The sequence below is a fragment of the Rhineura floridana genome, chromosome 1, assembly GCF_030035675.1.
Source record: "Rhineura floridana isolate rRhiFlo1 chromosome 1, rRhiFlo1.hap2, whole genome shotgun sequence".
NCBI classification, from domain to species: domain Eukaryota; kingdom Metazoa; phylum Chordata; class Lepidosauria; order Squamata; family Rhineuridae; genus Rhineura; species Rhineura floridana.
In genome coordinates, this window is record NC_084480.1 from 45,276,318 (window position 1) to 45,300,804 (window position 24,487).

The 24,487-nt window shown below is 42.6% G+C and overlaps 1 protein-coding gene across 1 annotated transcript in view; it reads right to left on the reverse strand.

Annotated features, from left to right (window-relative positions):
• JMY (junction mediating and regulatory protein, p53 cofactor) overlaps window positions 1–24,487 on the reverse strand; it is a 90,544-nt gene that overhangs the window by 16,773 nt on the left and 49,284 nt on the right. Inside the window, exons 5-7 of the mRNA XM_061619898.1 lie at window positions 14,857–15,022; window positions 13,946–14,133; window positions 9,493–9,573 (exon numbers count right to left, since the gene is read on the reverse strand). Coding sequence (XP_061475882.1) covers window positions 9,493–9,573; window positions 13,946–14,133; window positions 14,857–15,022 — 435 coding nt within the window. The remainder of the gene's footprint in view (window positions 1–9,492; window positions 9,574–13,945; window positions 14,134–14,856; window positions 15,023–24,487) is intronic.

The following is a 24,487-nucleotide window of genomic DNA, read 5'->3' on the forward strand; positions in this document are numbered from 1 at the left end:
GAGAGTTCAAAGTGTACAAGGTGGGGGGAAACAGTCCTCTTTTGGACTTTTTTCTGTCAGAATTCTCATAATTTGTTGAAATTAATTAAAACACAGCTATGTTCACAGAGTACCTGTAATCCTATTACGGACCTTGCCCCATACTCTGACCTTCATCTTCTGCAATGTAAAAGTTAAAAAAATGCCTGGCTGATTTTTAATTAATTTAAGATATTTAGCATTGAACTCAATGATAATGTCAAGCATGCTCAGTAAGAACCAATTGTTAGTGTTCTAAAAGCCAGACTCACAGCTGCTTGGCTTGCCTAATCAGGGGGCCACATCCACACCAGACCTTTATTTCACTTTAGATAGTCATGGCTTCCCCCAAAGAATCCTGGGAAGTGTAGTTTGTGAAGGGTGCTGACAGGAGACTCCTATTCAGCTGACAGAGCTCCACTGGCCAGAGTGATTTAACAGTCAGTCGCTCTGATTGAAGCTCTGTGAGGGGAACATCTCTCCTAGCAACTCTCAGCACCCTTCACTAACTACACGTCCCAGGATTCTTTGGGAGAAGCCATGACTGTTTAAAGTGAAATAAAGGTCTGGTGTGGATGTGGCCAGGGATAGCTTTGGTTTAAATTTGGGTGGGAAGCTACATGTGCCTGCTGTAGAATAAAAAGGTGGGAGAAATCCTGAAAAAGAATGATACTGTTCACAATGTTTTCCTTTTGGAAAGCAAAGGGGGTTTTCTCTGCCCAGTGTCCACCCATCCAATCTCTTCCCCTTCCTCCCTTCCCCTCCCCTTCCTGCCCTCCTCCTCCCCTCCCTGCCCTTCCCCCCAGTCAGTTTCACCTATCCTAAGCATGATTGCAAAGGAATAAATCCCAGTGAACTCAAAAAGCATGCAAATGATCAAAACTGCGCTTCTCTCCCCTCCCTCTTGTCCCTCCCCTCCCCATCCCATCACCTTCTTAAGCTGCAAGGTTTTTTGCTTATTAGTGAATATACATTAAAAACATACTGTTTCATATTGACTTATTGAGCTCTTTCTTTCATCTCGTATTTTGTTTCCTGATTCAATCAAAACAGTAGTAGATATGCATACATATGTTTCAAAACATTACTAATTATTTGGGAGCAGAGGGAACTTGTGTATTTGTGAACTAATAATGACATATCATGAGGCTTTATAGTAAGGCTGCAATCTTATTATCACTTATCCCCATTAAATTCAAAAGTTACTACTTTTGAGTAGGTATGTATTGGAAAGCACTGATGAGACACTAAAAAGATTTGAACTGAATATCAAAGGTTGCAGACTGTCCCCAAAGATTAACTAGCTGCATTCACATTATGCAGCTTCTAGGGCACATCAACAGAGCAATCCCACGGGGGCAGGGGGTACAATCAGTTGCAAGCTACTGCCACTGCAACTACAGGAGGTGGAGGATGGGTTTTCTTCCCATCCCCTTTTTTGGTTTTTAAAAATTGCCTCCCACTGACACCAATGGAGGTGAGGGGAGAAAATTAAACCACCCCAGCACCAGGGCTGGTGTTAACTCTCAGTGTAATTTTTATATCGGAACAAGGGGGCTCTGGATCCTACAGATTTATGGCTGCCTCTGACATATCCCTTCTGCCCTTCCCCCTCCCAGGCCAGTACACAGGTAGTGGCACTTTTACCCCCACAGAACTATCTATAGACATACTGGGGGCTTCCCTGGAGGTGAAGGTGCCCCATGTGTGAACCTCCTCTCTGATACTGGAGCAGTACGTATGCATTTTCCTAAGGCTTCTAGCCAGCTGAAGGACTGCAACCATTTTTTAAAAAACCAGCGGTTAACAATATTAAATACTGTATGCATTTCCTTTTTCCAAGAGTAACATCAGACCAGCCATAGAGGCAAGCTAGGCTGCAGTCTAGATACCACTAGGATACTACTGGAGGTGCCAAAATTATACATGAACTTCCCTCAACTACATCTATGATGGGGGGTGGGGAGAGATAGAGAGACATCACCTCCATGTTTGGATTTATCCACTTCTTCAGTGAATGCTTTTAGGAGAAATGGGATTCTAATTTATGTTAGTGCTGGTGCCCAGGAATCTGGAGGCAGTAGTTAGGGCAGATTAACTAATGTGGAACTGAATAGTATGATTAAGATGAGGATGATAATAAAAATATATTATGCTATAAACTATTATTTTATAATAAAGGCCCTATGTGAAAAAGTTTGAATGGGTATGACTGTTCCCAGTCCTCTCAGAGGCCTACTGGGATAATTTGCTCCTGCAGGTTTTGTTGGTGGGCTCGTGTTTGGTCCATATCAGGTGTTTAGGAGGAGTCTTAGTACGGAGGAACATGGGTGATGCCACCCCAATTTCAGTGATTACGGACAGAGGGAAATATAGCCATGGGGATGTGGTGAATTACCACAGAAGACGAGGGCAAGGCTATCTGCGTTCCTTGCTGCCACTCCTCTCATGGTTGGGTTCCTCATTGCTCATCTGCTGTGCCCACTGGCCTGTGTGTACTGTTGTTTAACGCCAGATCGATACATAATAAGACCATTTTCATCCATGATTTGATTGTGGATGAAGGTGCTGATTTGGTGTGCATTACCGAGACCTGGGTGGGTGAGCTGGGAGGAGTTGATCTGACCCAACTTTGCCCACCTCGATACTTGGTGCAACACCAGCACAGGCTGCAGGGATGGGGGGGGGAGAGAGGAGTTGCTGTGGTCTACAGAACTTTCGTCTCTGTCCCCAGGAAACCACTCTGTCCTGGAGCTGGCTGTGAGGGCCTGCACCTGGTGTCGAGCTGAGGAGACAGTAAACTAGGGTTGCTACTGGTGTATCATCCATCCTGCTGCCCAGCAGCTTCTCTGACCGAGCTGGCGGAGGCCATCTCGGCTGTGGCGTTGGAGGAGCCCAGAACGATAATGCTGGGTGATTTCAATGTCCATGCTGAGGCTGCCTCTAGTGTTCCGGCTAGGGTTGCCAGGTCGGAACCATCCAAAAACCTGAGAAAATGGGGGCGGGCCCTAGTGACGTCACGGGGCGGGCCTTAGTGACGTCACGGGACGGGCCCTAGTGACATCATTAAACATGATACATTGTATCAACCACAGTTGCTTGGAGCATACCATTCAAAAAAAAATTCTCTGGAGATTAAAATAGAAATCTTACCTAAAATAGGGTGTTCCTAGGTCCATCTGAAGTGACAAGGTCATTCTTTCTCACAAGCTTAGGGTGATGCAAAATGGAAATGGACTGCCTTCAAGTTGATCCCAGATAGGGTCTTCATGGTAAGCAGTATTCAGACAGAGGTGGTTTACTATTGCCTTCCTCTGAGTCTGACAGGCAGTGACTGGCCCAAGGTCACCCAGTGAGCTTCATGGCTGTGTGGGGATTCAAACCCTGGTCTGCCAGGTCACAGTTCAACGCCTTTAGGGAACATTTAATCTAGCTTACTTGCTTCTGGCAAGAAGGGTTTACATGCCCTCAGGCCAGGCCATTATTGGAAGAAAGGGGCTTAGTGTTGCAGAGATGTTAGATGGGAGCACAGATGGATGCCCCTGAAGGCAGCAACTGTAAACATGCTTATTAAGGAACTAAGCCCCATAGAACTCAATAGGACTTACTTCTGAGTAGATGTGGTTGCAGCAATGTTAAACAAATTAAACCAGAACTATCACTAGAAGCTAAAATGATGAAACTGAGGTTATCATACTTTGGACACATAATGAGAAGACATGATTCACTAGAAAAGATAATAATGCTTGGAAAAACAGAAGGGAGTAGAAAAAGAGGAAGGCCAAACAAGAGATGGATTGATTCCATCAAGGAAGCCACAGACCTGAACTTACAAGATCTGAACAGGGTGGTTCATGACAGATGCTCTTGGAGGTCACTGATTCATAGGGTTGCCATAAGTCATAGTCGACTTGGAGGCACATAACAACAACAGGCTTCAATCCTAAATACATATAGTAGGTTGTATATGCCCCGCCCTATGGAAACAGTGGGACTTATGAGTAAACATTCATAGGATTGTGCTGTTAAGTATTGAAGTTACAGCTATTTTTGTTAACCTTTTAAACCTCAATCAGCCTTTTTACTTTGAGCTTTTCATTGCATAAATTATTCTAGACATTAACATTTCATAATGAAGTTTTGCTTTGCATATAGCTTACAGATTTCTGGTTAGTCATGCAATCATTCCAGAGTCTTTTAGATATTGAATAAATCTGTTGCTGTGTCTTAATAAGGCAGTACATACAGAATTAATTCTGCTGCAATCAGCGAGGAGCTGGGTTGCACTCATGGTGTGACCACATTCAGTGAAATCAGTGATAATTTAGGTTGCTGTCCTATGCATATTTAGGACTGGGAATAAATATTGTTAGTGGGTTAGACTTCCGGGTAAACATACATGGAATCAAACTGTTAATTTCATAAAAAAGAAAGCAAAGCTAGTTTAAGGGCAGATGTACTGGCTGTTACAGATGCCATATTAAATACCACAGGGACTTTCAAAATTGCCCAGAAGGGCAAATTCCAGCAGACATAGTTTCTCACAACATTACAACCTTCCAGAAATTGTAAACTACTGTTAATTAAAAGGCATATAGGAAGTTGCTTTGCATTAAGCCAGGCCATTGGTCTAACTAGCTGAGTATTGTTTTGCAGGATTTCAGACTGGGGTCTTTCCCAGCCTGACTTGGAGATGCCAGGGCTTGCACCCAGAACGTTTCCTGTTCAAAGCATGTGGTATACCACTGAGCCCTTCCTTCAGGAATTTGCTTTTTTAAATCTGGCAGTGTTATAATGCAGGGTGGGGAAACCTATGGCACCCAGATGTTGGACTACAACTCCATTCATTCCTGACCATTGGCTATGCTTGCTGGGACTGACAGGAGTTAGAGCAGCCTTTCCCAACCAGTGTGCCTCCAGATGTTGTTGGACCACAACTCCCATCAGCCTCAGACAGCATTGCCAATGGTCAGGAAAGGTGGGGATTGTGGTCCAACAACATCTGGAGGGCCATGGTTTCCCCAGACCTGCTGTAGTGGCTGGTGGATCTTGAACTGTAGTGTATGTGGCAACTGGATATTTGCAGGATCAGAGCCCTCTGATAATCAGTTTATTGACCCAATGGGAGTTTCCACCCACAGCTCCCATCATGTATCAGCTGACAATTTTAATCAGGTGTGTGGAACCTTTGGCCCACCAGATGTTGCTGAACTACAACTCCCATCATCCCCAGCAAGCATTGTTAATAGCTAGGTAGGGATTATGAGAGTTGTAGTTCAACAACAACTAAAGGGCCACAGGTTCCCCACAGCTGCTTTTAACTAACTAGAGTCATTTATTGATTAGCCAGAAGACAACATGATTCAGATTATGTTGCATTGTGACTGAGCTGGGACACAATGGATCTCTGTAACCATTAGAAACAACAAGCTGACATGACAGCCCTTAACATGACTATATCTTCACTAAACTAACATTACAAAGTTCCCAACAGTTTGTAAGCTGCAGTCATAAACTGTAAAATAGCTGAAACTATGTCAACATCTATGTTCAGCAGGCACTTTGAGATAAAATAATTACAGTTGAACCTTCTATATTGTGCAGTAATTTTCAAGCAGTTTCTTTATTTACAAGCTAAAGGAAACATCAGTTCAATACTATGTCGCTCTACAGGTTTGAGTAATACTATACATACACTTCATCCCTGATAATTTCCAACAACTCTTCAGCTTGTGTTTACACATCCTTAGATTTCTGGCAAGCAATCACTTTGTAACCAGCTAGCTTATTTTATGCACAAGTTTAAAAATGTGGTTTCAAGAAACGAGCAGTCAGACTCAGTTCAGTTATTATTTCTTCATGTTCTGTTCTGTGCCTCTTGCAGCCCAGTCCCACATACATTTACTTGGAAGTAAGTGCTGAGTTTAATAGTAATTAAGCTTGTGTGTGCACAGAATTTCAGCCTAAGGACAGAAGGGACTACATATTATTTTAGCAAATGCAGGTTCCCAAACCTGTGGTAGCCAAAATAATGTAAAGTGAAAGCAGGGGAAAACTGGCATGTTATTTTACTTTATCTGGAATATTTCTGTTTCACCCCATCCCAGGCTGGTTAACAATGCAAATGTTGGAAAGGAGAGAGGAATCTTTAAACTTACCTCTCACCTGCCAATTCCCCCTCCTCATGGCTCTAGCAGCTCAGTTTACTTTCAGTTATGGAGTCCATAAAGAGTGGGAGCAATGACCCAGGCAGGGGGTATTTGTCTGCAATAGCAGAAGATGTAGTGGGGCTGAATCTGCTCACTCCACAGCTCAGTTGCCTGCCCCCCCCCTCTCTCTCTCTCTCTCTCGGGCCTACCAAGCCTGTTTCCCCGGCGCGACGACTCCCAAGCAGAGGCCTAGCTACCAACAAGCTGGGCCGGCCTCCTTCGACGAGGCCTTCTTGCTCCAGGGGCGGCGGCTACACTTTACTCACTTCCTGTCTCTCTAGTAGTCCCTCCCTCAATGACAAAGGGCAAGAAGGCGGCCAGTCAATCACGCATGCATGTCAATCACGCATGCGTGCCTGAGGGAGACACTGAAAAGCCGGAGATCAACGGCTTCAAACAAACTATGGCCGGAGGCCGGAGACGGCCCCGTTTTGCCGAAAACTCCGGCAGAAAACCGGAGACCTGGCAACCCTAGTTCCGGCTTGGGACTTCATGGCCTCCATGACGACCATGGGGCTGTCTCAAGTTGTTACTGGCCCAACACAAGGGCAGGACACACCCTCGGTTATTGCTCCAGATGAAGGAAGGGGTGGTCTGGAGATAGGGGGGTGGATGTCACCCCATTGTCATGGTCAGATCACTTCCTGGTGAAGTTTAGACTTATGGCTCTGATCCTTCCCTGCAGAGGTGGTGGACAGATTAAGATGGTCCACCCCCAGAGCCTAATGGAATCCACAGGATTCCTGAATGCCCTGGGGGAGTTCCCAGTAGAAAGAGCAGGTGATCCTGTTGAAGCCCTTGTCACGCTGTGGAACAGCGAGGTGCGTCGGGCTCTTGACACAGTGAGGGTGGCGAAGAAGGCACCTCTGCCTCCATCGCATCCTCAAGTAGCCGTCTGGTGGAGCTTTTCTGTATTGTCGGGTCTGTTGACATCAACTCCAGGAAATGGAGTTTTAGACCCTTCGGAGGCCCACTGTGAATTGTTTGCAAGGCACTTTGAGGGTAAAGTTGCTCCCCTCCGTAGTAGTCTTGATGCCCCATCCACATCTACTGTAGTCCCCAATGAGGTGTCCAGGGCAACGTCTGCTGCAACTTCTTGGGAATGGGTTCAGTTGATGCGGCCTGATGACGTGGACAAGGTGCTTGCTGATGATGCGGCCAGCAATGTGTCCTCTCGACCCTTGCCCTTCTTGGCTTATTAAAGCTTGCCAAGGGGGTCTGACCGAGTGGATCCAGGCTGTGGTCAACGCATCATTGTGGGAGGGAGTGGTTCCAGCTGCCTTGAAAGAGACGGTGATCCGACCACTCCTGAAAAAGCCCACCCTGGACACATTGGTTTATGACAACTACCGACTGGTTGCAAATACCCCCTTCTTAGGGAAGGTGAGTGAGAGGGTTGTGGTGCAGCAACTGCAAGTACTCCTGGATGAAACAGATTATCTTGACCCATCCCACTCTGGGTTCAGGCCTGGTTATGGGACTGAATCGGCCTTGGTCACCCTGATAGATGACCTTTATCGGGAGGACAGGGGGAGTGCGATCCTGTTATTCTTACTTGATCTCTCAGTGGCTTTTGATACCATTGACCGTGGTATCCTTCTGGCCCGACTTGGTGAGATGAGTATTGGAGGCACTGTTTTACAGTGGTTCCGATCCTATCTCCAGGGTCGCTCTCAGAGAATAGCATTGGGTGACTGTCTTTCGGCCCCCTGGCAGTTGTGCTGTGGGGTGCCGCAGGGTACCATCTTGTCCCCCATGCTGTTTAACATCTATATGAAGCCCTTGGGAGCAGTCAGGAGCTCTGGGGCAAGGTATCAGCAGTATGCTGATGATACCCAGCTCTATTTCTCCATAACTTCTGAATCAGGAGAGGCCGTCCAAGCCCTTGACCACAGCCTCGACTCGGTGGTGGGCTGGATGAGGGCTGATAAACTGAGTCTGAATCCTAGCAAGATGGAGGCGCTGTGGGTTGGTGGTTCCCGAGTTCAAATAATTGGTCAGTTGCCTGCTTTGGATGGGGTCGTACTCCCTCTGAAAGAGCAGGTCCATAGTCTGGGAGTGCTCCTGGATCCATCTTTGTCGGTAGAGGCCCAGGTGACCTCCGTGGCTAGGAGTGCCTTTTACCAGCTTTGGCTGGTAAGACAGCTGAGGCCGTTTTTGGACTGGGATAGCCTGACCACTGTTGTCCACGCACTGGTAGCCTCCAGGCTGGATTACTGTAATACGCTCTATGTGGGGCTGCCCTTGAGGTTGGTCTGGAAGCTGTAGCTGGTGCAAAATGCAGCGGCAAGACTGGGGCAGGGTATCGCCAACATGTCACCCTGCTGCTGAAAGAATTGCATTGGCTGCCCATCTGCTACCAGGCCAAGTTCAAAGTTCTAGTTTTGGTGTACAAAACCCTATACAGTTTGGACCAGGATACCTGAAAGACCGTCTTACCCCTTATATACCTAGTCGATCACTGCGCTCTGCAGGTGAGGGCCTCCTGCAGATACCATCTTATCAGGAGGTTCGTTCTGCACAATATAGGAAACGGACCTTTAGTGTGGCGGCACCTACCCTGTGGAATTCCCTCCCCATGAATATTAGGCAGGCGCCATCTCTGCTATCTTTTCGTCGCCTTTTGAAGACTTTCCTCTTTCAACAAGCCTTTTAAGTAGAGACCTATCCCAGTCTGCATCTGTGTTAGAATCGCTTGTTAATATTTTTTTAATAACATTTTTAACCCTTTTTTAAAAGATGTTTTTAAACCTTTTTTAAAAAAATGTTTTTAACATTGTTTTGTTTAATGCATTTTAAGGTCTGTTTTTAAGATGTTTTAATGTGTTTTTAGCGCTTCTGTTTGCCGCCCTAGGCTCCTGCTGGGAGGAAGGGCAGGATATATATCAAATAATAAAATAAAATAAATAAATAAATATATTTTAATTTTGTTTCATAATGATTTCATCTGTGAGCTATCCAAAGAATAATGTTATTGGGTAGCGTTTTACAGCAATTTATAATTATTGTTACTAAAAATAAAAATGAAAGTAAGATATTATTGTGGTCAACTCTTTGTCAGTTAGGATACACCCCTGCATCAACTTACCTGGGAGTAAGTGTCAATGAACTCAATGTGACCTACTTCTGAGGAGATGTGCATATGATTTCACTGTTACGCTGCTCAGCATACAATAAGATTCAAATGCAGGAGGGAGATTTTACTTTGCTTAGCTAAAAACCTTGGACTGGAGGCTGATTTAATTTTAACAGAAAGAAAACTCACAAACTTTGCAGTATGCTGTGACTCCTCTTCGCTTTGAAAGTGCTGCAAGAATTTTTCACTATGTTTTGCAATGCAGATCTCCTATAGATACACAAGATTTCACCTCGTAAGATATATTGTAGTTAAAGAATGAAAAATGACTTAACAGTAATACATCAAAGAGCTTATAAAATAAAGTAGAAAATAAAACAAAATTATCCAGTTTACACATAAAAATAAATGTGAACTTTGTTTAAAAATACACTTCATAATGCATTTTCTGTACACATTTTCTGTATTTTCCACAAATTAACAATTCATAAGGTATGGGAAGCCTATAACTGCAATAACATTCCAAAAGAATGCAAATGAACAAGTCTCCTCTCAGCTAAAAATAAAAATTATCATCATAAAGACCACATACAAACCAATATAGATTTGTAAGAAAGTTGTCCTAAAAGGTGAGTATAAATATTTAAATATAAATAAATATGAAATGCAGTATTGTACACATGAGCAATTATTACAGAAGTATAGGAAAATATTTCTTTCTGAAGATTCATAATACAAGCTACTTATGCTAACTCTTCTGCACAAATATTCATATTTGTAAATGTAACTGGACTAATTACAGTAATACCTCGCATTAATGTATTCAATGGGACCAGAGCGAGTACGTAAACCGAAAATGTCCTTAAAGTGAAGCACTACCTTTTAAAACTTTTTCTTACCTCTCCTTCATGCGGAGCCTCAAAGCCCCGCGATCGCGCCTCCCAGCTTATATGTGGTGGCACGATCGTGTCTATTTCCACCCCGCGCTCTAAAGCCTCTGCTGCTGCGCTGCCGCGCCTCCCAGCTGATCGTGATCGTGCCTCCCAGCTGATTTGCGGGGGCGCGATCACGTCTATTTCCACCCCCATGCGCTAAAGCCTCTGCTGCTGCGCTGCGTTTCTGGAGAAATACAGGCAGATGGAGCATGTATGTTACAGCGAGGCTACGTTAAACGGGTTATGCCTGTACAGGTATATTTTTACATGAGCTATACATTGAGATTTAAATACATGAAGTTGTAACATTCATTATATAAAAATATATGAATAGGGCTGTTTAGGGATTTAAATGCTTAAAGCAAGACTCTGAACTGTGCCCAGGGAGCATATACTTATTCCAGGTTGTGTCTGTGTTGGGACCGCTTTTTAAGATGTTTTATTTTTAAAATGTTTTTGGGATGTTTTGGTGTTTTGTCCTTTGTTTGCCACCTGCCACCTGGGCAGAAGGGCAGGATAGAAATTTATAAATAATAATAATATAATTACATAACTTGCTTAGGGATGTTTTTCATTTAATTAAATGTCCTAGTTAAGCTATACTTAATTTCAGAGAAATGGGAGAATATAAAGATGCATTTGCCATATGCCTTCCAATACAATCAGATTATGAGACAAATATATAGTTTTACATATTTTTAAAGTAATGATGCTACAATATAACAAAGAGAACTGTAAGGGAATATACATATTTTGGGTTCAAATGGAAAGCATATTAGTTGCTTTCTTGAACAAAATTTGTGCATGTAACTTGGAGTTCTGACCAGAGCTTTTCAAGAAGCAGCTCTCTGCCGGCTGGCTTCTTCTACAAGCACAAAAACAGATAAACCATGAGTAACCCATGCTGCCAATGAAGACTCTGAAGAAAACCCCAACATGCACATTATGCATGGCCTCTGGGAATGCAGCTGTACTATGCAAGGAAGTTAACACCGTTCCATTCAGCTTCACTTTGACTGTAATTAGAGCACTGTGCCTCATTTTCGATCTTTATTTTTAAAAAAGATGACACAAAAAATAATGCCCAGAGAAATGTCAGGGACATGATAGGAAAGGAACTAGATAGGTTTTGTAAAGGGAACACATAACAATTAAGCACTTAAATGTCTGCTCTAAAGAAGACTGTGAAACCTTGTCCTCCACTGCAAGTTGATACTTCAATGGATTTATTGCAAGGAAGTAGATTTCAACAGCAAAGCAACAACAAAGCACTGGTCACAGCTAAGAGCAACTGGGCAACTGACTGTGTGGCTATAGAAACTTGTGTGGCTTTCTGCAGTTTTTTGTAAATGGGGGTGTGTTTCTAGGTTCTGTACCTTCAGCCTACAGCCTGACAACATAACCCTGAAGGTGTGAAAACTTCATTTAAAAATAAGTGTGTGTGAGAGAGAGGGAGAGAGTTTGTGAAATAGTTTACATTTTTTGCAACATCTGTTATTGTGAATTCAAACACAAATAGATTCTATTATTTATTTCTTCCTATACAGTATCTTTATTTGTACAAGACTGTCATCACACTGTAGTTCTGCCTTTTGTTCCTTAGAGGTTGATGTCTGTAGATGGACTGATTACAGGGTGATGATAGTGTCAGAGTGACTGTGTCCAACAGAGTCAAAGCCAGGAGCACCTTCACTGACAAGAACATGTTTACTTTATTGCCATGGCACAGCTCAGACCCAGGCTGGCTCCATCTGATGGAAAGGGGGTGAGGGAGAACAGAGAGAAGTTGATGGTGAGGATTGTCAGGCAGCAGGCCATGAGCAGGGGGGAGGGAAGTGACAGGTGGAATATGGACTAGAAGAGTTGGAGGTATCAGTCAGAGTTGAGGTGAAATGGAAAGGCTCTGATGGAGTACTTTGAGTGTTAACTCTTTCCTGCCTCAACCAATAGGAGAGGATACCACTTGGGGGGTATCCTAGAGCCCACTAGAGAAGACATGGCTCAGGTGATTCGGAGGGACCTCTGGTGAAGGGAATAAGGAGGAAGAAAAGACAGGGCTGAGATCATGGGGAATATGGTGAGGTGAAACAGAAGGGAGGAAAAGATGGGGCCAAAGTGATTTGGGAGGGCTGAGGAGAAAAGTAGGAAGAGAAAATGGGGTTGAGATTAACTTTGGGGAGCTGAGGCAGTTTTTTTGGCATTGAGGTAAAACAGAGGAGGAGGAGGAGATGGGGATTTGCAAACAGAGCAAGCAGGGGGGCAGCCCCTAGTCAAAACAATATGTTAACTGTTGTGCTGATTTCCATTATGCAAACATAAAGAAAATCCCCAGCCAACATCAAAATATTCTGAAAAAATACAGTGTTTGCATCGTCAGCTTTCTGTTCCATCCCTTTCCTTTCAAAATTAGGCTTCCTAATAAACCAACAATACTGACATGTAGCCAGCAGGTGTTAGCACTGGGATATCAGGAAACTATGTTTGCATAGTATTCCCATATCAAACTGCTATTAAGACAATGTCAGCAATATAACATCATATTAATAACTATTTAAAAGGTATTAAATATATCACATTTTCTAAATGAATGAATGAATGTGTGTGCGTGTGTGTGTGTATGCAAACACAAGATATCTCTAACTAAAGCAAAACAGGCACCACATATGAAGAAATTTCCAGGCTCTGAACTATGGCCATGATTCAGAGATCTTTGCATGTAGGAGCCAGCCACATGCCCACTGCATATAATGCCACCAAATCATCAGTTTGATGGTATACACACACATTGAAGGCTGGATGAAGTACCCCCCAGCACACTTTTGCATACAGTGTGACCAGTGCAATGTCTGCTGCAACTTCTTGGGATCAGTTTTAGTTGGTGTGGCCTGATAACATGGACAAGGTGCTTGTGACGATGTGGCCAGCAACGTGTCCTCTCAACCCCTGCCCTTCTTGGCTTATTAAAGCTTGCCGAGGGGGTTTGACTGAGTGAATCCAGGATATGGTCAATGTGTAGTTGCAGGGAAGAGTGGTTCCAGCCTCCTTGAAAGAGGCAGTGATCCAACCGCTCCTGAAAAAGCCCACCATGGACCCACTGGTTTCTGACAACTAGGTGCATAGCCAGGCTGAAAACCAGCTTGGAATGGATCTAATAATTAGTTTCATCCAGGACAACCTGGAGATAAATGGCCACACTCAAGAATTATGCTGAAATAGGACAGTGAAAGAATTGTTTAAATCAGAGTGGTCAAGAGAGGGGATCTGATTACAGCATCCTTAAGAGGTCTTCTCTCACCAAGGGGTTTATCATCTCCTTGAGCCACCAGCTTAAACTTGTAGTTGCATGAAGATGGGACAGAAATAAATACTGTCATTTTATTGTTATATTGTGGGGGTATTTTAAATTAAAAAATGTAAATGTACTGCCTTCAAGTCGATTCCGACTTATGGCAACCCTGTAAATAGGATTTTCATGGTAAGCGGTATTCAGAGGTGGTTTACCATTGCCTTCCTTTGAGGCTGAGAGGCAGTGACTGGCCCAATGTCACTCAGTGAGCTTCATGGCTATGTGGGGATTCAAACCCTAGTCTCCCAGGTCATAGTACAACACTCTAACCACTACGTCACACTGGCTCTCTTTTTTAAATTAGCATTGGTTAATTATCTCAGCAACTCTTTGTTGAGAGGTGAATGAATGAATGTTTTACCTTTTTATTTCTGAGGTAGGCTTTCTTAGCTGAAATGCGCCCACGCCTTGCTTCTAGCTGGCGGACTTTCTGTTGCAACTTCTGTAACTCTTCTCTTTGCAAGTGTATAGACATTACCATATCTTCTTTTTCAAGCATAGCTTCCATACTTTCATAAGTGTCATAATACACTACTTCATCTCTTTTCTCTGTTAGAAAATACTAACAATTTTAATAATTTTAAACATACACACACACACACAAGCAACACAATGTGGTAAAATGTGGAGCAGCTTTCAGTCATGATAAACAAAATTATGTCTAAAAAAGTTATTTAACGATACTGGAAGGGGTCACAGAACCAGAAGGAGCCTAAAGATAACCTAAACTAGGCACTTCCCTAGGAAAAGAACACCCATGCACTGATCCAATACCACACAATATTCGAACTGTAGTGCAACCAGAGCAGAAAGCAGGAGCAACTAATGTAAATGACACCAGAGGGAATTGAGCCCAAGGTTACAGAAGTATTTCTCCTCCTCAAATAAGAAAATTGTGGCAACCAAATAAACCCCAAGTGTGGTAAATCCTATCCACTAAGCATATTCAACTTCAATCTCTCATAGTCATTAATAATAGATTCAACTTATGCAACATGTCTTTAGTTGGGGCCATCTGACACCTCAGAAGCAGGTGAAAGAAGCCAAAAGTAAAACAATTAAGGCTACAATTCTATGCATACTAACCTAGAAGTAAATCCCACTGAATACAGTGGGCTTTACTTCTGAATAAATAAAGACTGCATAAGATCTCATTGCGCAACAGTTTCTAGAAATGGAGTGGGAAATTTGCAGCCCCAGAATATTCTCAATAACCAAGTTATACCATAGTAATTTGTTGAATAATATACGTGTAAAATTAATGTATGTCACCTGAAATAAGTCTTTTAATGCTTTCAAGTTGTGCTGTCAGCAACAGTTCTTCACACTTCAAAACTTCAAACTGCACTTCATACAACTGAAGTTGCAGGTCATAATAATCAGATTCAAGTTGGTCCAAATGGGCTATGGCTTCTGTGCCACCCTGTAAAGTCTGCATCTGAAAAGGAAAGAAGACTTGACAGTTACAACTGGATGACCTAGTATCCTATCAAGAGGCATTGTGAAACTAAGTTATTGTGGTTTATGCAGTATAACTGTTTAAAGGCATTTTAAATGAAATACTGACTACATAAACACAATATTTTAGTATTTTCATATGGATCATCTAACTTTTCCCACTGTAGAAAGGAAACCCCTTAGATGCAAATCTTTCTCCAAACTTTCAAATTTAACATGATCAAATTCTGGCAGGCTAAACATCTGATTACTGAATATTGTGAATACTTAGTTATTGATATTTTTCTGAAAACACTGGGTACAGCCAACCAGGGAGTGTTGCTAGCTGTTGTACAACCTCTGTTCACTAAATTCAATATATAATATTGTAGATTTTTATGCAAGACCCACAGAAGTAATGGCAGTTCTGCATCAGCATCTGGTAAATTGTTTCCATCAACAACTGGATTTAAAACAATAACTTTCAGAGTCTTAATTATGTCCTCAGAAATGAACATTTGCTCTCTTGAAATTTTTACATCGTATTCCAATACCCATAAATTTTCAGAAGGATCATTATTTTGCCTACTATTCAAACTTGCTAAGCCTTATGAGTGATTAAATAATGCCATGCTTGTTATGTAGAAAAACATTTTCCCCTAGTTTTGATACTGAGGACATTTTCTAGAGTCCCTCTTGCTCTCATGCAGATGTGTGTCATGATAGAAAGTACAGTTCTGAAAAAATCTGAACGAATTGTGTGGTGTCTAATTTATAGAAAGCTCTTTCATCTAGCGGAGGCATCACTGAACGGATGAGGGGGAAGTAATTTTCACCAATTCCTCCTTCTGACTGTAGCCCACTGTGCCACATTCCATGCTGTTCCACAGGGTCCACCAATTATCTGGAGCAGATTTTCCATTGGGAACCATGTATTATCAGAGAAAATCACTCTCTAACCGTTTCAGTCATGGGAACCTTCAATAGTTCAAAGACACATTTGTGAAAGGAAGGACACCTTCCATGAATGGAAGGATAACATTTGGCAGTAAGTCCCATTGAATGCAGAGGGCTTTACTTGGCAGGAAGTTTGCATAGGATTGCAGCCTTAGACATCTAGAATGCAAACTGTTTACACACTCATCACTAGCCAAAATTCAGAAAAATTATATATGGTATTTGAGCATGTTGAAATGAACAAACAAAAATATAAAGTTGCTGAGGTTAGAGACACATAAGACGAAAAATATTAGCACTGTCCATGGAAGAATCTCTCTAATTTTAAAACCCTAATACATGGACAGATATGAGAGAGACCATAATAGATAATCTGAGCAATAGAGATGGTAGACTCTCCTCTGTAAAAGAAAGAAAGCTGGTATACTATAGTAGCTAAAAGTATGGGCTGAAAGATCCTGGATTTAAAATTCACTATAGCCATGAAATACAGTAGGGCCCCACTCATACGGCGGATTACGTTCTAGACCCCCACCAAAAAGTGAAACCCGTTGAAAAGCGGAACTTCGTCAATAAAATGGCGCCCAACGCCCAAAAAACACTGTAAAAGTGGAACAAGCGCCATATGAGTAGGGATTTACTCTAATTGAAAGCCGCCGTATTAGCGGAACACCAAAAAGCGGGCCACCGGAAAGCAGGTCCCTACTGTACAAGTTGGTCTTAGGCAAGCCACTCCTCTCTCAATTTCAGTCAAAAATCTCCAATATGAGGATAATAATGCTGACCACCTTACAAGGCTTTTGGAAAGACTGAGATGCATATAATCACATTGACCGCTTGGTATGAGCTATATACATGTCAAGTATAACTACTGTTTTATTAAATTATAGAAGATAGTTACACAGAAATTCATTTTTACAGTGAAAAACTTATTTGAATATAATAAGGGCTGAAGAACAATGGAACTTATTTTGTCTCCCACCCATGAAATATGCCCTCACTTTTTGGCAATTTTTCAGAATGCAGAAATGGAGAAAACAATGTTGTCTGGAGGGAAGACTCCCAGCACACATTCAGGTGTCCTTGATACATATGCTGTCTCCTTGGTCCTTGACATTCAGGCCGCAATTATATCATAGAATGAGCTCATCACAGCCCCAAAAGGCTGCTGCTTTGGTACCATTTGATAATTTTAAAAATCATCCTCTTTCTTCCCAACAAAACAATGACACTGTCACACAGCCAGCCAGATTACTTTCATTTGCCCTCAGATATTGTCACACAACTAAATCTGATATGGTAACGTGGTTTGTTTACAAGCTGAGCAAAAAAATTAATACTTAATTGTACCAAAGCTGCAGCTACTTGAGACAGAGAACAACTGTGAACCAGTCAGAAAAGGCAAGTTTTGAGGAACTCTCTTAGAAAACATTTTGGAGGTTCTAAAAAAGCCCTCTTTTCAAGTTGAAAATCCCCTGAACATTCAGCTTTGCCATTAAAGTAATGCCCACATTAAATTCTAGGTCTCTAACCTATTTTACATATTTAGAGAACCACAAAGAGTGCTCAGCGATTTGGTATTTCTGGTTGTCATCACAAAGACAAGGTCTGGCAGCATGCCTTCAGTGGTAAACCTCCAGAATAATTTTTCACTGTTCCTTTCATACTATAAATACCCATCATTTATATATTTATACACAAGTGCTCAAAGGAAGAAACAAACTATGTTCATGTTTGCGTGTATGTTTTAAAAAATCCAGATAAGTCTATTATAAAGAATATCAAAGAAAAATGTTTGAATGTCTTTGGTATCAAGTAAAATGGAAACACAGTCTGGTTATCTTCCTTTTCATCAGAGGTTTGCATCCACATTGGCAGTCCACTGCTGACTGCTGGAAACAATGCAAATGGGGGGACAAAAATATCCTAATTATGATAAAAGGACTGCTATGCATGATAGGACTACAACAATAGTCAACACTATTTCACCATGCCATTTTCAAAGATGGAATCTGACTTTTAAGTACAAGCAGTTAAAGCAGAATTATCTAGCGAATGAAAAAAACCTTGGATAATGCAATTTTTAAAATGCAGGTAACTAATGATTAGAATGTGAAGTAAGGACACAACATATATAATGGAGCATTGGTTACTTACCATGAATGCTCCTTCTGTGATTATTGTGGGAGGACTCCAATACAACCATGGATTAAGGCCCCCATTTCCAGGGATAGGCAGGTCACATGATACGAGAAATGTAAAAAACACTCCTGCAGTTCCACCCCCAGTTCCAAACCCTGCCGAGGTGGATACCTAGAACAATCGAAGTGACTACAAAGCAACACAAGGCAAAGTGTAACACAGAGAAGAAGGAAAAGGAGACAGAAATATCAGTTTCCCCTAGAGGGCATGGCACAAACCAGATGTGCAAGAATGAGAGAAAATATTCAGGATTTGATTTAAAGAGGCAAATTAAAGTTCCCAATAGATGCAGACTCAGGGTAGGCTTGGAGTCCTCCCACATTCATTCTAGAAGGAGCATTCATAGCAAGTACCCAATACTCTGTTCTCCGGATGATGTGCAAGAGACCTCCAGTACAACCTGAGACATGCCAAAGCTTGATCCTTGTAGGAAAGGGAAAAAACTGATCTACCCATGAAAATTGTTGTTTTAATTTTTATTACTCGACCTTTACCCTGACATCCCAGGGTGGGATACAACGGTTTAAAATATGTCCTTAAAAACAATTTAAAACAACTTTCATGGAAGGGAGTGTTTGGAAGGACTCTGTGTGCTGCTGCAGCTGTTTGCATTTTGCCTAAAACCTTGCAATCTCCTTATACTCCAGGTATGAAAAAGGGAAGGGCTGCCTGAGGCAGTGCCTCAGCATACACACTGGCGTCGCACAAAGTAAGTGCACAGCATTGCATTTAGAGTCTTCTTGGAATCCAGGAGATGTGCTGCCATTTTAAGGAGGAACTAGGCTATAGCCATATGAATAGAACAAAGATCTACAAGAGTACACCAACCTTCAGCATAATGCATAAGATTTTTTTCTTGGATTGCATCAGGCAAGAATATGATTTAAAGTACTTTAAAATATTTGTGAGGAACTACTAACAAAAACAGCTTCATCTTTTTTAAAAATAATGTCAGAATTTTTACAATACCCCTTGGTTAAATCATAGGAGGAGTTCTTAAGGAAGCTAATTTGCTTTTTTTAACATTAATTAGCAGACTAAATTTCTAGCTTTGTTTAGTTAGACCTCTTTTGGGGCTCAGGGTTGTGATTATGAGAGACCCAGTTTCTTTAGAGATCTGGTGTGTAAACCAACCCTAAGCAGTCCACAACTGATGATTTCCTATCCCCTCAAACAAGTCAGGTGGGTAAATCGGCTTTTGATATTCTAGTATGAAATAGATTTTCTGCATTTATTGATTATGATGAGCCTTCCCCAAAGGTTGAAGATGTTCCTTCCCTTTGGTTGGCTGTGTGCACACATACCCAAAATCACACCACCTCCCACATACTGTTGTGACTTGGTGATAGGTCCTGATTTAAATTTAAAATTCAAGAATTAATGCCGACAAAGCAATTGTCAATAAATATATTGGTTGCTATTATGGTTGTTACTGTGATTCATGTGTTTGATTATTAATGGGCTGTTATGAAGAAGGAAGGAAGGAAGGAAGGAAGGAAGGAATGTACAAAGCATCCTTATCAAATCTGCAGATGATACAAAATTGGGGGGCTCAGCTAATACCGTGGAACACAGAAACAAAATTCAAAGGGATCTTGATAGGCTGGAGCATTGGGCTGAAAACAACAGAATGAAATTCAACAGGGATAAATGCCAAGTTCTACACTTAGGAAAAAGAAACCAAAGGCACAGTTATAAGATGGGGGATACTAGGCTCAGCAGTACAACATGTGAGAAGGATCTTGGAATTGTCATTGATCACAAGCTGAATATGAGCCAACAGTGTGATGTGGCTGCAAAAAAGGCAAATGCTATATTAGGCTGCATTAACAGAAGTATAGTTTCCAAATCATGTGAAGTACTAGTTCCCCTCTATTCAGCACTGGTTAGGCCTCATCTTGAGTACTGTGTCCAGTTCTGGTCTCTGCACTTCAAAAAGGATGCAGACAAACTGGAACGGGTTCAGAGGAGGACAACAAGGATGATCAGGGGACTGGAAACCAAGCCCTATGAAGAGAGACTGAAAGAACTGGGCATGTTTAGCCTGGAGAAGAGAAGACTGAGGGGAGATATGATAGCACTCTTCAAGTACATGAAAGGTTAACACATAGAGGAGGGCCAGGATCTCTTCTCGATCGTCCCAGAGTGAGGACATGGGATAATGGGCACAAGTTGCAGGAAGCCAGATTTCGACTGGACATCAGGAAAAACTTCCTAACTGTTAGAGCCATATGACAATGGAACCAATTACCTAGAGAGGCAGCTGGAGAGCCACCTGTCGGGAATGCTTTGATTTGGATTCCTGCATTGAGCAGGGGGTTGGACTCGATGGCCTTGTAGGCCCCTTCCAACTCTACTATTCTATGATTCTAGGAAGGAAGGAAGGAAGGAAGGAAGGAAGGAAGGAAGGAAGGAAGGAAGGAAGGAAGGAAGGAAGGAAGGAAGGAAGGAAGGAAGGAAGGAATGGCTGGTTCCAGGAACCTAGAGAAAAATCTCAGTGTTTATTTATTGGCCAAAGTGGCAAATAGATCTAGCAGCACTTTCTCGAACCTTTGTTAAATCTCCCTTGAGTTCAGAACCCACTCTGCCAGGTGTGGAAGTGACTCAAAAAGTTATCTTGCTTGTTCTGGATTTCCTGGATGAGCCAAGCCTGGAGGGACAGGAGATTGGACTTTGCCACTGCCTCCCTGTGCAGAGATTGAAGCCTGGTCCAATCCCCTGCCCCCAGTTGATTTGTCCCTTCACTGACATGTTGTCTGTATAGGCAGAAGAGGCTGGCAAATGGCTGGAGAGGAAACTGGATGGTCTGAAGTCAGTTTATGCTGTGGTCCCTTTTCAAGAGTCCCCAGTGGCCATGAACTAGTTGACCTTGACAATGAGCGCCCTACCTGTCTTGATCACTCCATCTTGGTAGCAATCACTGTTCTGGATGGCTCCAGGAGAGGCACTCCTTTGGTCAGAATCAGCCATCAAAGAAAGGACTCCTACAGCTGAGGAGGAATCAGCACCCTGATGCGCTGCTTCAATGAAATCTTGAGTCTGAAACAACAGGAGCAGCCAGTAGAGGGGATGAGTGGAGCCTGGCCCACGGCACAACTTCAGTGCAGGAAATCATGAGACCCAGCACATGCTCTAGGACTGTGAGATCCACACATTGAAGTGTGCTGAGAAGGCCAATATCCTGAGACAATTTGTGCATCCTCTCCACAGGCAAGGAAAGAGAATCCCGGTCCATATCTTGTAATACTCCCAAGTGTTGCAGACATTGGGCGGAGTACAAGTGGCTCTTCAGGTAATTTACCAGAAAGCCATGGGACTCCAAGGCTGTCAATGTGGTGGCCAGATCCTCTCTCGCTTGATACAACATAGGGGATCTGACCAGCAGGTCATCTAGATAGGCATAAATATGAATACCTTGCAGACTTGATGCACCACCATGATTTTTATAAAGGTCCTGGGCCCTGCGGCAAGGTCAAAGCGTAGGATTTGGAAGTGCTGTGCTCTGTAAGCAACTCTGAAGAATTTTTTTGAAAGGGAATGGCAATAGAAATGTGGAAGTATCCCTCAGTCAAACTAACAGAGAATAGGAAGTCCCTGAGAAGTATTGCTTGCTGAATTAATGCCAAGCTTTCCATCTTGAACAGAAATATGGCACATAGCTGTTGATGTACTTCAGGTCCATCAAGAACCTCTAGGAGCCCCCCTTCTTGGGCACAATGAAGAAAATAGTCCAACCCCGGAACATCTTCTGCTCACACTCTACTGTTCCAATTACTGCCAAGTGAGCAATCACCTAATCCATTATGGACTGCTTCTGGGGAAACCAGGAATGTTCCTCCGCCTCAAGACAAACTAATATGAATAACCCTCAGCTATTGCCTACAGCATCAAGTGGCTCACTGGAGCATATTGCCAGGTTTGAAGGAATGCAATCAACTGTCACCTATCACTAAGACCCTCAGAGGCAGATCAGCAGTCACAAGGGCTACCTAGTCTCCTTAGCAGCCTGACCAGAAGAAGGCCTACTGATGGGGGAGAACTGTATGCCCTGGCAAGAGCACACTCTATCAAGATAGCCTACCCTCCTTATTATCCCTGGATCTGAAGGACTGCCTATAGGATTCAAAATTCTGAGAAGGGAGCTTACCTATCCTTCTTTTTTGGCTTTTCTTCTCCAGGGCTTCTTCACTGACCTCCTTAAACCCCATGAAGACCAAATTTGAATGAGAGGCAGGGTCTACTTGCCAGTGCTTGAACCATATAGTTTTATAGCAACAATATTAGCAGCCAGCATCCTAGTGACAAAGTAGTCAACTCTGCCACAAAAGCAAGCAACTTAGCAAGCTTAAAGGAAGAATGCCAGCATAGGATCATCTAAGCCAGGGGTGGCAAACCTTTGGCACTCCAGATGTTGCTGAACTACAACTCCTATCATCTCTGCCCATGGGACATGATTGCTGGGGATGATGGGAATTGTAGTTCAGCAACATCTGGAGTGCCAAAGGTTCACCACCCCTGATCTAGGCCTTTCCTGGCCCTCCACTCACAGTGGGGACGTACAGGAAAACAATGGAACAGCTGTTGGGCCCAGAGGGTGAGTACCTCTAACTTGTGCATGTTGTGCAGAGCCAGGTCTCCCTTATACTCCCCAACATCCCAAATATTTTCCCCATGGCCCATTTGAAAATTGCTGAGGGCCTTGGTGGACAACAATAATTTTTATGCCTGTTGGAAGCAATTGTGATGTGCTACGCTAGGTACTGTATTGGTTTTTAATTGTATTTTTATTGCTTCTTTCATTTCTTATATTGTATTGCATTACAATTTGAATTCTGTAGAATATAACATAAAATGCAATAATAAATAATAAAATATAAGAAATAAAAGCACTATAAACACACTTAAAAATCAATGTATTTATTGCACTGCAACCACCTTTCACAGCCACTGCTCCTACTGTTCTTCAAAAACACACCATGAACCACCTGAAAAAAGCTCACAGAACACTGGTGGTCTGCAGACCAGTTTGGGAACCCCTGCTTTAGCAGAAGATCCCCATCTTCTGCAAAAAGAGCCACGATGGGCTGTCTATTATGGGTATCTTAAGCAAATGCATTGCTTTTTTCAGGTAAAACAAAAAACTGTTGAGCTGCAGCATTAGACTTTTTACCATGAAGAGAAAACCACTCCTCCTTCAGTAACTTCTCCGAAAAGGGAACCTCTGTAATTGTTAAGCTTAGCCACCAACAAAATAGAAGCTGCTCTAGAGTCAGTATGAACTACAGCTTGTACCTTGTCTTGTATACCTAGTGAAATAAGAACCTTAAAGAGCAAAGGGGAGAAATCATCAAGGTTAGATAAGTGGGCAGAATCGCTATCTTTCTCATGGGAAGAGTCAGATAATATACCCTCTTCCTTCCAGAAGAGGCATCCAAAATCTCTGAAGATCTGGAACTACTGGAGAATCTGGTTTTCTAGGCCCAGATAAGGCAGGCTCATTACCATCAGACATAGGCGAGACCCCTTGTAAATTAGGCTCCTCAGAAGCATGTACGTGTTTAGACATAGCTGCCTTCTTACAACCAGATTTAAGAGAACCACTAGATTGCTTGATCTTAGTGGCATCATGCCCAGAGATAGTGCTGTCCATGGTAGCTTAATGATCTCGCTTCTTGAGAAGGGGGAATGAAAGCCAAATAAATCTGCCTTCTAAGGAAGGAAAGACAGTCTGATATGTCAGCTTGAATCCAGAAACAGGTGTGTGTGCAAAAAGTGTGACAATCGTCATGGCAAGGAAGATTTGACTGCTGCTTTCTGCAGAGTGTGGCCCTCTAGCATATGGTAAAGGATACTGCAATCAAATCCTCCAGCCAAGATGGTGCTTATTGACTTTGCTGTTCAGACAAAGAAGCTGGAAAATCTGCCCTTCCCTTTGTTTGCTGCCTCATCGCTACATTAAAACATTTGTTCTCAAACACTCTCCCAACCCCATATAAGGGCAGCCTAACACAGGAAGACAAACAGTGTATTGCCCCAGTGTTCCAAAGAGGCACCTAAACTTAATTCTGTAACCAAATGGTGGCTCTCTCCTCTGCTGATAAAGTGGCCCACGTTTAAGAATGAGGAGGGTTTTCTCCAGCACTCTTTCCCAGCACCTAAATATTTTGCTGTCAATGTCATGCAGAGGCAAGAGGTAGACCGAATTGGGACAGGAAAGGCCAACCAGAAACAGATTGACAACTGAGCTGGCGGGGAGGTAGCTAGATGGGAATGCAGGTGGTGAAGAAGGCAGGCAACAATGGAGGAT